The sequence below is a fragment of the Salvia hispanica genome, chromosome 2 (genome assembly GCF_029641045.1).
Source record: "Salvia hispanica isolate PSC_SH4W2 chromosome 2, Shi_PSC_v1, whole genome shotgun sequence".
NCBI classification, from domain to species: Eukaryota; Viridiplantae; Streptophyta; class Magnoliopsida; order Lamiales; family Lamiaceae; genus Salvia; species Salvia hispanica.
This window is the reverse complement of record NC_142693.1, coordinates 61094866-61107549: the sequence shown is the minus strand read 5'-3', so window position 1 is coordinate 61107549 and position 12684 is coordinate 61094866. Positions and strand designations below refer to the sequence as shown.

Here is a 12684-nt window from a genome sequence, read left to right as displayed (position 1 = left end):
TGAAAGGAAAAATAGGATCATTCTAGAAATGACGCGATCAATTATGCTTGATTCTAAAGTACCAAAGTTTTTTTGGCCAGAAGCTGTTGCCACTTCAGTCTATCTTCTTAATAGACTTCCCACAAAAATCCTGAAGCTCCAAACCCCGATCTTTGAGTTATCCAAACTTACCACTGTGCCCGCACCCTTATCCCTTCCACCTCGTATTTTTGGGAGCTCTGTCTTTGTCCACATTCCAAAACATGAACGATCCAAACTTTCTCCTTGTGCAGTTAAATGTGTCTTCATAGGATATGGGATAAATCAAAAAGGCTATAGATGCTTCGATCCAAAGAAAAGACAGATTTTTACTACAATGAATTGTGATTTTTTGGAATCCGAATTTTTTTACCATACCCAACTTACCAGTCAGGGGGAGAAATCTAGTGACCCGCTAAGTTGGTTGCCTATGCCAAATGTCAACATTCCTACTGCAGCTCCACCCGAGTCAACTGTTCCTGCTGCCGAGCAGGCCTCGCACACTCCAATGCAAACCGTGGGGCTCAGTGACACACCCACTATCCCTCCGAAATCTGAGGTAAACATTCCTAGTAATCAAGAAAGTTCTTCTTCTTCTAACAATGATGATACAGAGACGAACGCTATAGATGGGGATACCGGGAGGTACATCTTGCCGGATCGGATCAACAGGGGAGTACCACCAAAACGATACTCCCCCGAGAAGGACAGGTCCAGGGCAAGATATGCAATTGGAAATTTTGCCAAGGCCAATCTTTCCAAAATGGCCCGGGCATTTGAAGACGCTCTATACGAAGAAGAAGAGATTCCCCAAACAATTGAGGAAGCATGGAAAAGCAAGAACTGGAGAGAAGCCATGAAGCTGGAAATGGGTGCACTTGCACGAAATAATACATGGGAAAAGTGTACGCTTCCTGAAGGAAAAAGGCCCGTGGGATGTAGATGGGTGTTTACAATCAAAAGGAGACCGGATGGGACGATTGAACGATATAAAGCTCGCCTGGTGGCCAAGGGGTACACACAGACCTACGGTGTTGATTATTCAGAAACTTTCTCACCAGTAGCCAAGATGAACACTGTTCGGGTGTTACTATCAATCGCAGCAAACAAAGACTGGCCTCTGCATCAACTGGATGTAACCAATGCCTTCCTCCATGGAGAACTGACGAAGGAAGTATATATGGAAGTCCCTCCTGGATTTGGCGAAGAATTTGAAAATGGAGAAGTATGCAAACTGAAAAGAACTCTATATGGGTTGAAGCAATCCCCGAAAGCCTGGTTTGGGAGGTTCACTGAAGCAATGAAGAAATATGACTATTCTCAGAGTAATGCGGATCATACTCTGTTCATCAAAAGAAAAGGAGAAAAGATCACATGCTTGTTGATTTATGTGGATGATATGATCATCACCGGAAATGATTCAGAAGAGATAGAGGTGTTGAAGAAAAACTTGGGATCTGAATTTGAAATGAAAGATTTGGGGTATCTAAAGTATTTCTTGGGAGTTGAAGTAATGAGGTCACCGCAAGGGATTTTCATTAACCAGAAGAAGTACATTTTGGATCTCTTGGCAGAAACTGGAATGGTGGACTGCAAGCCGGCCGAAACACCTATGGCTACAAATCACAACTTGAAAATAAATGAAGAATCAGCATTGGCAGATCGTGGGAGGTATCAACGACTGGTAGGGAAGCTAATCTACTTATCTCATACAAGGCCAGATATAGCCTATGCAGTGAGTGTTGTTAGCCAATTTATGCACCACCCTCAGATCGATCACATGGAAGCAGCGGTTAGAATTGTTAGGTATCTAAAGGGTACCTTTGATCATGGAGTCCTATTCAAAAGAAACGACCACTTGGAGATCCATGGTTACACAGATGCAGATTGGGCAGGGAATCCAGTCGACAGAAGATCAACTGCAGGATATTTCACGTTTGTTGGAGGAAACCTTGTATCTTGGAGGAGTAAGAAACAGAAAGTCGTAGCATTGTCAAGTGCATAACGGAGTTCAGGGGAATCAGAAGTGGTCTCATGGAAATATTGTGGCTAAGGATTGTTATGAACGAATTAGGCTTGTTATCCCCTAAAACTTGCCAACTTTTTTGTGACAACAAGGCTGCAATTAGCATTTCTGAGAATCCAGTCCAACATGACAGGACCAAGCATGTCGAAGTCGACCGACATTTCATCAAAGAAAACATTGAAGCTGGGATTATTGCTTTTCCCTTCGTCCGATCTGGAGATCAACTTGCAGATATTCTTACCAAGGCAGTTGGAGCGAAGAATTTTGCGAATGTGCTCCGCAAGTTAAGTATCGGGAATCCCGTCACTTAACTTGAGAGGGAGTGTTGGAATTAGTAGTTTATACGTTCCAAGACATTGGAAGGGTACTTTTATCTTCTCTAGGGAATATGTCATTAGTAGAGTATGTTTCCAAGTATCTATTTCCTAGGTACATTTAAGTAGTCTTCTCCTATATATAGGAGTGTATTTTGTACTCTAAAATAATGAATACAAAAACAATGAAATACAATTCCTAGTTCAACAGAAAGCACACTCCTATGCAAGATGATCGATTTGATTAGTTGCACATGTAAATAAATAACCTTTGAAGTTGGCATTGCAATTTGTTCTCGAGAAATGGAAACGCGAATGACAGAAATGATTTTTAAATGTAGTTTGTAGATATTTTAAAAATAAACTGTGCTAACGATGGATTTGATATCTTTAGTTGCATTAAGATTAAAATGCAAAACGCGAATGAAAGAAATGATTATTGAATATGATGCTTTAATCTTGTAACCTGTCATATGTAAAACATGTATTTACACTAATGTTTCTTTATCTTTGATATTTGAACCCATTTTTATTTGTATAGCTTGTTATTACTAACACTGGGTTGTGTTAAAATGATAACATTTCTTAAAGTGATATTGGACACCACGTATCCAATAATATTATAAACGCTAGACAACAATCTGGCGGTTGAGAAAAAAATGTTGTATAGTGTATTAGATATTGTTGGCCGAGAAAATTTATCCCTTGAATATTTTATAATTGCCACATGACAGCTGATTATTCACAAATGATTGACTAGAAATAATGATATAATGTTACCATTATGTTACTTTAAGAGGTGTTATCATTTTAACGCACCCCTACTGACATTAGTATTAAGATATAAAATTTGCGTTTTACTATGGTTTTTCTGGTTTACTACAATTTTAAAATGTTACCCCGATCAATTAGATCGATTCAATGGTTTGACAAACAAGGGTACGAAACTATGAATAGTGGCTAGGTAAATTCATGGGACTGGGAGTATTATTTTCACCCAAATTAGATTTGTTTTTTGTGGTCTGTTCATTGTTCTGTTTATAATTTCACTTTTTATTTATAATTTTTGAAATTTTTTTATACTCTTCTTTTTATACTAAAATTTGTGTCATCTATTATTAGAGCATCCGCAATGGTGCATAGGCCAGCCATAGGCCAGCCATTCTCTCCTCTGCCACGTCAGCAACACTAAAAAAACCACCTGCCACGTCAGATTTAGGCCAGTCATAGGCCAGCCATAGGCGAGCCGCAATAAAAATAATTCAAAATATACTACATTTACGGAATTAAAATTGCGATATACGGAATTAAATTTACGACACATATACGGGAAAAATAATCCATTTCATTAAAAAAAAAGTACAAAGATTTAAAAAAAAAAAAAGTACATGATTTTTTTTTAAAAAAAAGGGCTTCAACAAACGAGCCCCGCCACTCTCTACTCCTCATCGCCGTCTCCGTCGTCCTCGTCGTCGTCGCCGCTGCCGCCGCCGCTGCCGCCACCCGTGGTATCTGAGCCCACGTCGGAACCCCCCAGCCGTGACCTCGCCATCTCTAAATCAGCACGTATGTTCTCGAGCATCTCGTGCAGAAACCTCTTCTCCGTGGGGTCAGTGGCGTTCTTCCACTCTCGGAAGACCTGTAACATCTGAGCCCGCGTTTGGTTGCGCGAATGGAGAGCGTACTCGAGTGGGGCGGGTGGGAGGGCGCAGGACTGGACCTCGCAGGGCGATAGGGGGGATCCGCCCCTCGCAGCCCGCTGCGCCCGCTTGTGTCCAATCGGGCGGGGGCGACCAGTAAAAGAAGGAGGGGATGGAAACTCCTCAGCATCCGGGGGGAGGTCGTGGAATCCGCCGCTGCTGCCGCTGTAGTCGCCGCTAGTTCAGTCGCTGCTTCTTCGGCCACCCAGCGTCGCACCCCGCCCGGAACTTCTCCGAGTCCTTCAGCAACAAGAAGCACTCCCAGAAGGTGAACTCCTTATACTTCTCCTCCAAGGGGAACTGACTCGCGGCTATCCTCCGGGCGTCGTCCTCAGTCTGCCCACTTTTGAGCTGACGGAGGGCGTTGGCGTACAGATTCGCAAAACGGCCCACCGCGGCCCTGGTGCGCTCCCACCCCTTCCGGACCTCCTCGTTGCTGAAGTCCTTCCCGTGCGGGCAGTGGTTCTTATAGGTAGCCCTGATCTTCGCCCACATGTTGACGACCCGCTGGTGGTTCGCAACCAGTGGATCGTCGCACACCTCCAACCACCCCTTGGCCACCGCGGCGTACTCATCCTCCGTCCACTTCCTCCGGCCAGTGGCAGCGGGCTGCGATGACTCGCCGACCGCCTTGCCCTTCCCCTTCCCCCTCGTCTTCTTCCTCGGCGCGGCCGGCGTCGCTGGAACGGGAGTATCATCGTCCCCGAGATCGATCCCCATATCATGCAATGACAGAAGGTCATCGCCAGAGAACTGCGTCTCTACCGGGTCGACGTGTGAGACGCCGCCGTCAAAAAATCAAGCGAGGGCCGATATACCGCGTCCCCTCCCGGTGACCCCTGCAGCCCCCCGGCATCCCAGGATGCATACCGTGCGGCATCCCCCCCCCCCGGCATCCCCCCTGCCACATCATCCCCATCATCTGCTGCAGCATCATCTGCTGCTGTATCTGGGGCATATCCCCCCACCCGGGCGCTGACTGCCCGCCGCTCCCCTGCCCGCCGCCCGGCATCCCCCACGGCATACCCCCCTGGTTCCCCCCATCGCCCCCCCGGCGCACCAGCCATCATCCCCATCATCTGATTCCAAGGGATGTTAAATCCCGGGCCCATCTGCCCCCATCCAGATCCCACGGGTACTGTGGGAGTCTGAGAGCCGCTCGTCGCCGGACTGGACTCGTTGTTGTGATCCATCACTCGATGATGCTCTTAAACAGAAAGTTAGAGAGAGAGAAAACTTGTTAAAACAAGTGGTGCAAATGAAAATGAAACGAAAATCGCGTTTATATATGATTTAAAAAAAAAAAAAAATCGAAAATCGGCGCTGGCCGATCGGGCCTCCACAATGGCGGCTAGCCAATCGGCTAGCGTTTCGGCCAGCGACGAGCGATCGGCGAGCCCACGCCGATCCGCTCGCCGATTTTGCGCTGGCCGACTGCAATGGTTCGGCTACCCGATCGGCCAGCGCGACTAATCGGCTAGCCGGTCGCTAGCCGACAATTGCGGATGCTCAAGATGAAATTATGAATTTAGTCTAAGGTTACTGTGGCCCTACATTAAATTCATGGCCACCATTCAATATGGTAGAAGATATTTCAAAATGGAAAAAAGACCGCGGGAGATAACTCCAAATTTCCCATTTCCATGGCGAATTCCCTAGCTTCAACTATTATCGCTCCACTTTCTCTCCCTTGCCGCCGCCGTATCCACCCGATTTCCAGTCCAAATCACCGGCAAAAGATTGGCGAATTCCGGCTTTGCGCGAAGAATCCAACCAACGACACATCAATTAACAAAACAGAGAAATCCGAACCTGAAAATCTGCTGCTGAAAATCGCCTGGTATGGATCGGAATTCCTAGGAATAGCAGCCTCTCTCCTCCGCTCTCCGTCAGAAACTGCGGATTCCGGAGCTGACGTGGAGCTCTGTGCCGACGGATTGGGGAAAATCGATCGAGCGGCTGTTGTGGAGACGATCAAACAGGATTTCAACCGATCCTATTTCGTGACAGGTAGAATTTGTATAAGGAAGCTGAATGAATGGATTGCATTGATTGAGTTTTGATTGTTTCCTTTTTGCGATTGCTACAGGAAATGTGACGGTGGATGCTTATGAAGAAGAGTGTGAATTCGCAGATCCAGCGGGTTCATTCAGAGGTCTGAGTCGGTTCAAGAGAAATTGCACGAATTTTGGTTATTTAATTGAGAGATCGAATATGAAGCTGATGAAATGGGAGGATTTTGAGGATAAATGGATCGGTCACTGGCGTTTCAGCTGCGTCATGTCGTTTCCATGGAAGCCAATTCTCTCTGGTATGTATGTATATATGTATGTATGTATGTATTGAGATTAATGGTTGTTGTGGGATATTGCAGCTACTGGTTATACAGAGTATTTCTTTGATGAGAAATCTGGAAAAGTATGCAGGTATCTATTTGTATTTTCTCAAATTCTTTAATTTGGTTGTTCTATAGTTTCTGTTGTTTCATTTATCATTAATTTAGCCATGTTGATGTATGTTTCAGGCATGTTGAATACTGGAATGTACCTAAAATGACTCTTCTGAAGCAGCTTTTAAAGCCTAGCAAGAGCAGCAATAACTCAAGTTGAGGTAGTAAATAGAGAGACATTGTTGACATTGAAAGGAGAAAAGAATGAGTTGGCATGTACTAGTTCTTTCAAAGGTTGAGTTGATGTAAATGGGTTGAGATCGGGCACAATTTCGAGCTCGATAATTTAATCGAGCCAAATCGGGTTTGATGATAATGCTCGGTTTGTTGGGCTCACAAATATGTTCTAAAGTTTGTAAAATTGAACAAGTTCAAGAAACTTTTTAATCAAAATAAAGCGAGTAATGGATTGTTTTCTCAAAATGTGGTCTATTTTATTGTCTAATGGTATAATGTAATTGTAACAATATGCTTTTCACGTATTGTTTTAATTTTTTATCCTTAGTTTCAATTTTGCATGTGTACAATTGAATTTTGTACTTAGTATTAAGAATTTTGTACAAAGAGAGAGAAAGAAAGTTAGTCTAATAATATACAGAGATTTAATAATATTACAAAGATTTTTTTGGTGTGATTTTCGATTGTAAAAATAATTTAAACAAATTCATTTAAATAAAATAAATTACTACTTGGTTAATTCAACAAAATTATTACGTATATAATTGAAAATGAATATTTAACTAGCAATAAATAATCGTTTGATTTCGTGGGGACTATAGCTAAATTAATGTAATTCCTTAAAAAGACACAAGTTTGGTCCTTAAAAAATCACAACAAGTATAGAAAACATTAAAAAATCACAAAGTTGGTGCTCTTTAATCAAGCTAAATGGACAAATACTGTCTCAAGGACTGAAAGGTAGAATAGTAAAAATCGAGATTGAATTTGAGATTTATGAAACTTTTTTTTTATTGAAAAATGTGATTTTATAAATGTTGGGTACTAAAAAGGTACAAACCCTATTTTTTGGATACTTTCATACTAGTTTTGTAGTTCACGCAGCAGGAAAATAGTGTACAAGGGATTTGACGAATTTACGATGAAAGTACAATGATTTACTAAAACGAAAAATTTGTACGAGAGTATAATAAAAATTATGATAAAAGTATAAGAACCTAAAATGTGTTTTCTCTTAATAATTTCATAATATAAAACAATATTATTAGATACTTGATTATCTGAAAAATCACTATAATTACATTGTTTTGTATTGCTTGATATATGAAATGCAAGCAATACTAGACTACCAGAAGTTATTTGGTAATCCATTTAGGCCATGTTTGATTGACGGGAAAGTAAAGTTGGCAAGGAAAATGATTCTTGGGAAAATGAATCCCGGAAATATGATTCCTAGTAACTTTGCTTTCATGTGTTTGGAAAATATCAAGATTTTAAAATTATATTTAATTTAAACATCAAACTAAAAATATACTTATTATTTTTTATTTATAAAAAAGAATAATAATATAAAATTCTTAATAAACTATTAATTACAAAATTAATAATTATATTATTATATTTATTATTACAATGGATAGTTTAAATATGGATTATTTATCATAATATAAAATAATACATATAATTATAGTTTGAAATATTATACTCATTTATTATAATAATAATAATAATTAGTATTATAATTATAATATTTAAGGATGTTATAAGTGAATAAATTTAATAAATGAAAATTAGACTATAACTTTATTGATTAATTATTAATTTATAAAAATAATAATAATTATTTATCATACTATTTATATTATATAATTATACTTTAATTACTTTATAAATTATTAATTATTATTATAAATTATTATAAAATAAGTTATAATTATGATAATTTTAGTTATAGTTATTTATTTTCTAAAATTAAGTAGTATGATTTATATTTTAAATTATTTTTAAAACATTCTAAATAATAATAATAATAATAATAATAATAATAATAATAAAAAAAACTATATTATATTACATTATATATGTAAGAATCCTAAAACTGGGAAAAAGAATAACTAAGAAAAGTTAGGATTCAGAATCCTGAAAAATTATACTAACTTATCTTGTTTTCGGATTCTGATTACTTTCCTAATTTAATTAAAAACTAAAACAACCACATAAATTTAAAATTTAAGGAATCTGATTATTTTATCAGGAAAACAGAGAGACATATCGGGAAATCATAAATTATCTTCGATGGCTGTCGTGGGAAACCCTAATTTCTCAATTGGGGAAACATCTTCTGTTCAATCCCCTAATTTCTCGATTGGAGAAATAGCATCCGATTTGGATTTGTGTGGTAAACGAAAAAGAGGCAATGAGATTCAGGAAACCGATGCTTCCATGGCAAAGGTGGCAAAGGCAAGGGCAAAGGAATCGCGGATGGTAGCGGAATTCACAGATTTCGATGATCTAGTGCGATTTTTCAAACAAGAGTTCATCTTTGAAAAGGAAGATTTCGATCTTTTGAGAGATTATTGCGACAGTGATGTTGATGATGATGACATATTAGAGGAGAAGAAACAAAGTGTTCCCTTCGACAAGGGGCCCGTTCTCAAAAACCTCAACCAAGTCCGCAATAGCGGTGTAAGTCCATCCAATCCAAATATCATCATTATTGTATATATTAATTTCATTTATTTTGGAGTTGCTTCGTTTTGAGTAATTGGTATGAATTAGGGTTTTGATGTGGATGTGAAGCTTCATCGTTGGTTGGAGCTGGGCTGGTATTTCATCCACCTTCCTCTGTCTGATTCTCGTCGTCGTGATTATGTGTATGAGCGGGCAAAGCTTGCTATTGATGAAATCAATGTTGACATGGTATGCTATACATATATGCTAGTAGTATTTATTGATAATCAAATGTTGTTTATTTATGATTGTAACTTGTTTTAATATCAGGAAACCAAAGCTTTCGAGCTTGTGGAAATTGTCAGGGCTGTCAAGTCACGGCCCCTCGCCGCTCGGATGTATTTGACTCTGGCTGTGAAAGAAGTTGGGGCAGATAAAGAAGCTGCTACTATGACTATCCAAGCAGTTGTCTCCCATCCCTTTAATGCCCCTTGGGAGCTCATGGAGTGGAGGTTCAAACCATAGCTCAAGGTTTGATTGTTCCAGTTCTTCTACTATGTAGTTAGTATATCCAACTAATATTAATTATGTTTTCTAAGTCATGTTTTAACAAGTTCTTGCTACTTCTACTACTCTGTTTATGTATGTGTATTTAATGTTTGAACAAATCTATAACTATTATCCGTATTTACTCATCTTTCCCTTCCCTTTCTTGACGGAGAATTGGATTGGCTGTGTTCTCATAATCTCCGGCCTCCACGACCTCTTATTCTATATACTATAACTTATTTTTGTTTTTGCATTTTGGATTCATTCTTACTTGAGTTTTGGTGATTTCATATTTTGGGATTTTTTAGTTTGTATGAGAATTTTGAAGCTAGAGGAAGTAAGCATTTTGTGAGCTACAAGAGTGACAAGATTGGTGAAGTAAATAGAACCTGTGCATTTGTATTGAAATCTGCTAGTTAATAGATATCATCACCATGGTCTCATTAATTTATGGAAACCAGCTATTTCCGTCATTTACATCATTCTTATAATGGAGCAAGTTAACTTGTAATAAGTTCAATTGTACAAACACTTTACTGTCTAATAGGAGTAACTTATTTGATCATCTTATATAAGCTGTCTAAAATAAGCTTTGTCAAGCACCCTCTTAGTCGTGTCAAATTATGTGTATGTCAAGGTATATGGTAAATTCCTATCAGCAATCAATGTCACTGCATTTGGACAATGAGTCCCTGATGTGAAAAAAAATGCTCTCCAGGGTCATTTCTTCAATCAATTAATTGCACACACAATCAGCCTGATACCTAGCTATTTAATTTATGTATCGCAGTGATGTTCATCTGGTAAGTGAGCTACATTCTGGTGATCAGAGAAGTCCAACAAAATTATGTGAAGAATATATCTTTTTACTTCTTATATCAAGGGAGACAAGCATTACTATATATACTCATAAATAATTCATTAGGAAGCCTAAGGATTCCTTACAATATGCTAAGTTCGTGTAAAGGAATATGCACCTATCACCAACACAAAAAATTATCTTTGGACTTCAAAATTTGAAAGGAGTGAAATACCGAAATACTACCATTTTACTTACGTATCCATGGTATAGGCACTTTGTTTTTTAGGAATTTGAAAGTTAATGAAAATAACAAAAGATTCTTATTTTCAATTAAATAATAGTAGTAGTAAGCATGTCCTAAACAAAAACTTCATAATCAAATCAACGTATAATGAGTTATCAACCCTACCAAACATGGTGTAGTATCATCAAATATTGGGTTTTGTTTATTTATGATTAAAACATTAATGTTTAAATTGCGGAAAACCAAAACTTTCGAGCTTGTCGAAGTTGCCAAGGCAGTCATGTCGCAGCACTTCAGCCAGCTGATGTTTTTTACTCTGGCTGTGAAAAATGTAGGGGCCGCTGAGGAAGCTGCTACAATCACTATTCAAGCAATTGTGTACCATCCCTTTAATGGCCCTTGCTTAAGGAGTGGAGGTTCAAACCATGGCTGAGGTTTGATTTTTCCATTTCTTCTGCTATGTTTTATATCTATTAGATATGTTGTTCAATTATATGTCATGTTAAACAAGTTCGTGCTACTTCTACTACTATATGTATGTTTCATATTTAATATTTGAACAATCTATACTAATATAAAAGCCGAGTTTTTGGCATAGTTTTGAATATTTATTAATTTTGGGTATTATTGCAATTAATCTAAATTTAATTTTAGATGCAAATTTTAAAGCGACAGTTTCGCAGGTATTATAAATGTAATCCACGATAACAAAAAATTAATTTTTCCCGATATGCGTTTAGGAATTTGACCAACTTAATTGTCCTTGAACGTTACAAATTTTTCAAACTTAAATTGAATCAACCGTGCATGTCTTTTTTGCAAATATTTGCATGGAGTAATTATTAAATCAATGTGATGCCGTTGCACAATTGAAATTAATATTAGTTAATGCTTATAATGCCTAATTATTGCCCCGCTTTGCTTCATATGTATATTTAAATATCGAGTCCTCATTTTCAACCTCCAATTTTATGGTCATTTTCTTTCTAAGTTTTCTCTTTTGTTCTTTTCTTATTTGTTTATGCTTTCTAATTAGGTTTATTCGTGTTTATGCCTTCTTTTAGAGTTCAGGGATTCTGCTTTGAATACAATTGATATGTCACTGGAAGAAAAAAGAGAGCAACAAAAGGATGGAGTTTTGCATGGCAGCAGTCTTTGTATTTTTTAAAGGTATTATTTTTTCTATTATCTAAAGTTTATTTTGTTATCCTTTGAATGTGCAAGGCTTAATGCAAATAAGCAAGCACTCCATGTCGACAATAATGAAAAATGAGCGTTTAACGGCAAGGTCTTGCAAGGTCAGTAGTTGGGATAACAACACAAATAGGATTTGTTCAATGTTCATCCATGATGTCGATATAATGCTCATATCTTATTGTGTTTCCGTTTCTTATCAATACTTTATATGTTTGAAAATCTTTTATAACCATCATTACTTGTGAATTCAGGCATAATCTTATTTAAGCGTGAAGTAGAAGATGGAGGCGCTACAAGCGTGAAGAAGAGGAAGCTATCATTTTTCTTTTAACCTGATTGACTCTTTTAAATAGAAATAGGTCAATTTGGTAGTTAACTTAATTCAGTTAGTGGGTTTCAATATAAATTAGCGCAATTTATTTAATTCAATCTATATTTGTATTACTGCATTCGGCTAAATTATTTAATGCTAAGAAATTATGTAGAAGGTTTTAGTTCTTAGGATTTTGGGTTTCCATAATTTTCTATATAGATTTTGGTTTTGAGTTTTAGCATATGGAATTGGATTTCCATTTATAATATTTTGAAAAAAATAGGGAATTAGATGCAATAAAAGGTAATATTATTTTTAAATATTACTATATATTAAAATCACATAATTTACATAAATAAATAGAGTTAAATTATTTACTAAATATCTTTCAAGTTTCAATGTATTTCTGTGTGACGTATAAAGAGTACATGTTATATGGATATC

General features: G+C 37.7%; 2 protein-coding genes across 5 annotated transcripts; both read left to right on the top strand.

Moving 5' to 3' along the window:
- The first annotated feature begins 5671 nt into the window (after positions 1-5671).
- Positions 5672-6930, top strand: LOC125218454 (Nuclear transport factor 2 (NTF2) family protein). The gene is made up of 4 exons (XM_048120127.2): positions 5672-6068; positions 6148-6369; positions 6433-6484; positions 6583-6930. The coding sequence occupies exons 1-4, from the start codon at positions 5702-5704 to the stop codon at positions 6665-6667; spliced, it is 726 nt and encodes a 241-aa protein (XP_047976084.1). The 5' UTR covers positions 5672-5701; the 3' UTR covers positions 6668-6930.
- Positions 6931-8722: 1792 nt separating this feature from the next.
- On the top strand, positions 8723-12431 carry LOC125214384 (uncharacterized). Of its 4 annotated transcripts, none has more exons than XR_016135921.1 (6): positions 8723-9150; positions 9265-9384; positions 9466-9666; positions 11066-11164; positions 11795-11900; positions 12179-12431. XR_016135921.1 is itself a non-coding variant. In XM_048115425.2 (3 exons), the coding sequence occupies exons 1-3, from the start codon at positions 8761-8763 to the stop codon at positions 9658-9660; spliced, it is 726 nt and encodes a 241-aa protein (XP_047971382.1). In that variant the 5' UTR covers positions 8725-8760; the 3' UTR covers positions 9661-9830. The 4 variants fall into 4 exon arrangements, 1 of the variants encoding a protein (XP_047971382.1); XR_016135920.1 differs by having other exon boundaries at positions 8725-9150; positions 9244-9384; positions 11802-11900; XR_016135919.1 differs by having other exon boundaries at positions 8725-9150; positions 9244-9384.
- Positions 12432-12684: the final 253 nt, after the last annotated feature.

Bases quoted from the DNA above. Each gene is read 5' to 3' on its own strand.
- LOC125218454 (XM_048120127.2), top strand. From the start codon at position 5,702: ATGGCGAATTCCCTAGCTTCAACTATTATCGCTCCACTTTCTCTCCCT. The intron at 6,370-6,432 runs GTATGTATGTAT...GGGATATTGCAG, and splicing joins ATGGAAGCCAATTCTCTCTG to CTACTGGTTATACAGAGTAT. The intron at 6,485-6,582 runs GTATCTATTTGT...TGTATGTTTCAG, and splicing joins AAATCTGGAAAAGTATGCAG to GCATGTTGAATACTGGAATG.
- LOC125214384 (XM_048115425.2), top strand. From the start codon at position 8,761: ATGGCTGTCGTGGGAAACCCTAATTTCTCAATTGGGGAAACATCTTCT. The intron at 9,151-9,243 runs GTAAGTCCATCC...GGTATGAATTAG, and splicing joins ACCAAGTCCGCAATAGCGGT to GGTTTTGATGTGGATGTGAA. The intron at 9,385-9,465 runs GTATGCTATACA...TTTTAATATCAG, and splicing joins ATGAAATCAATGTTGACATG to GAAACCAAAGCTTTCGAGCT.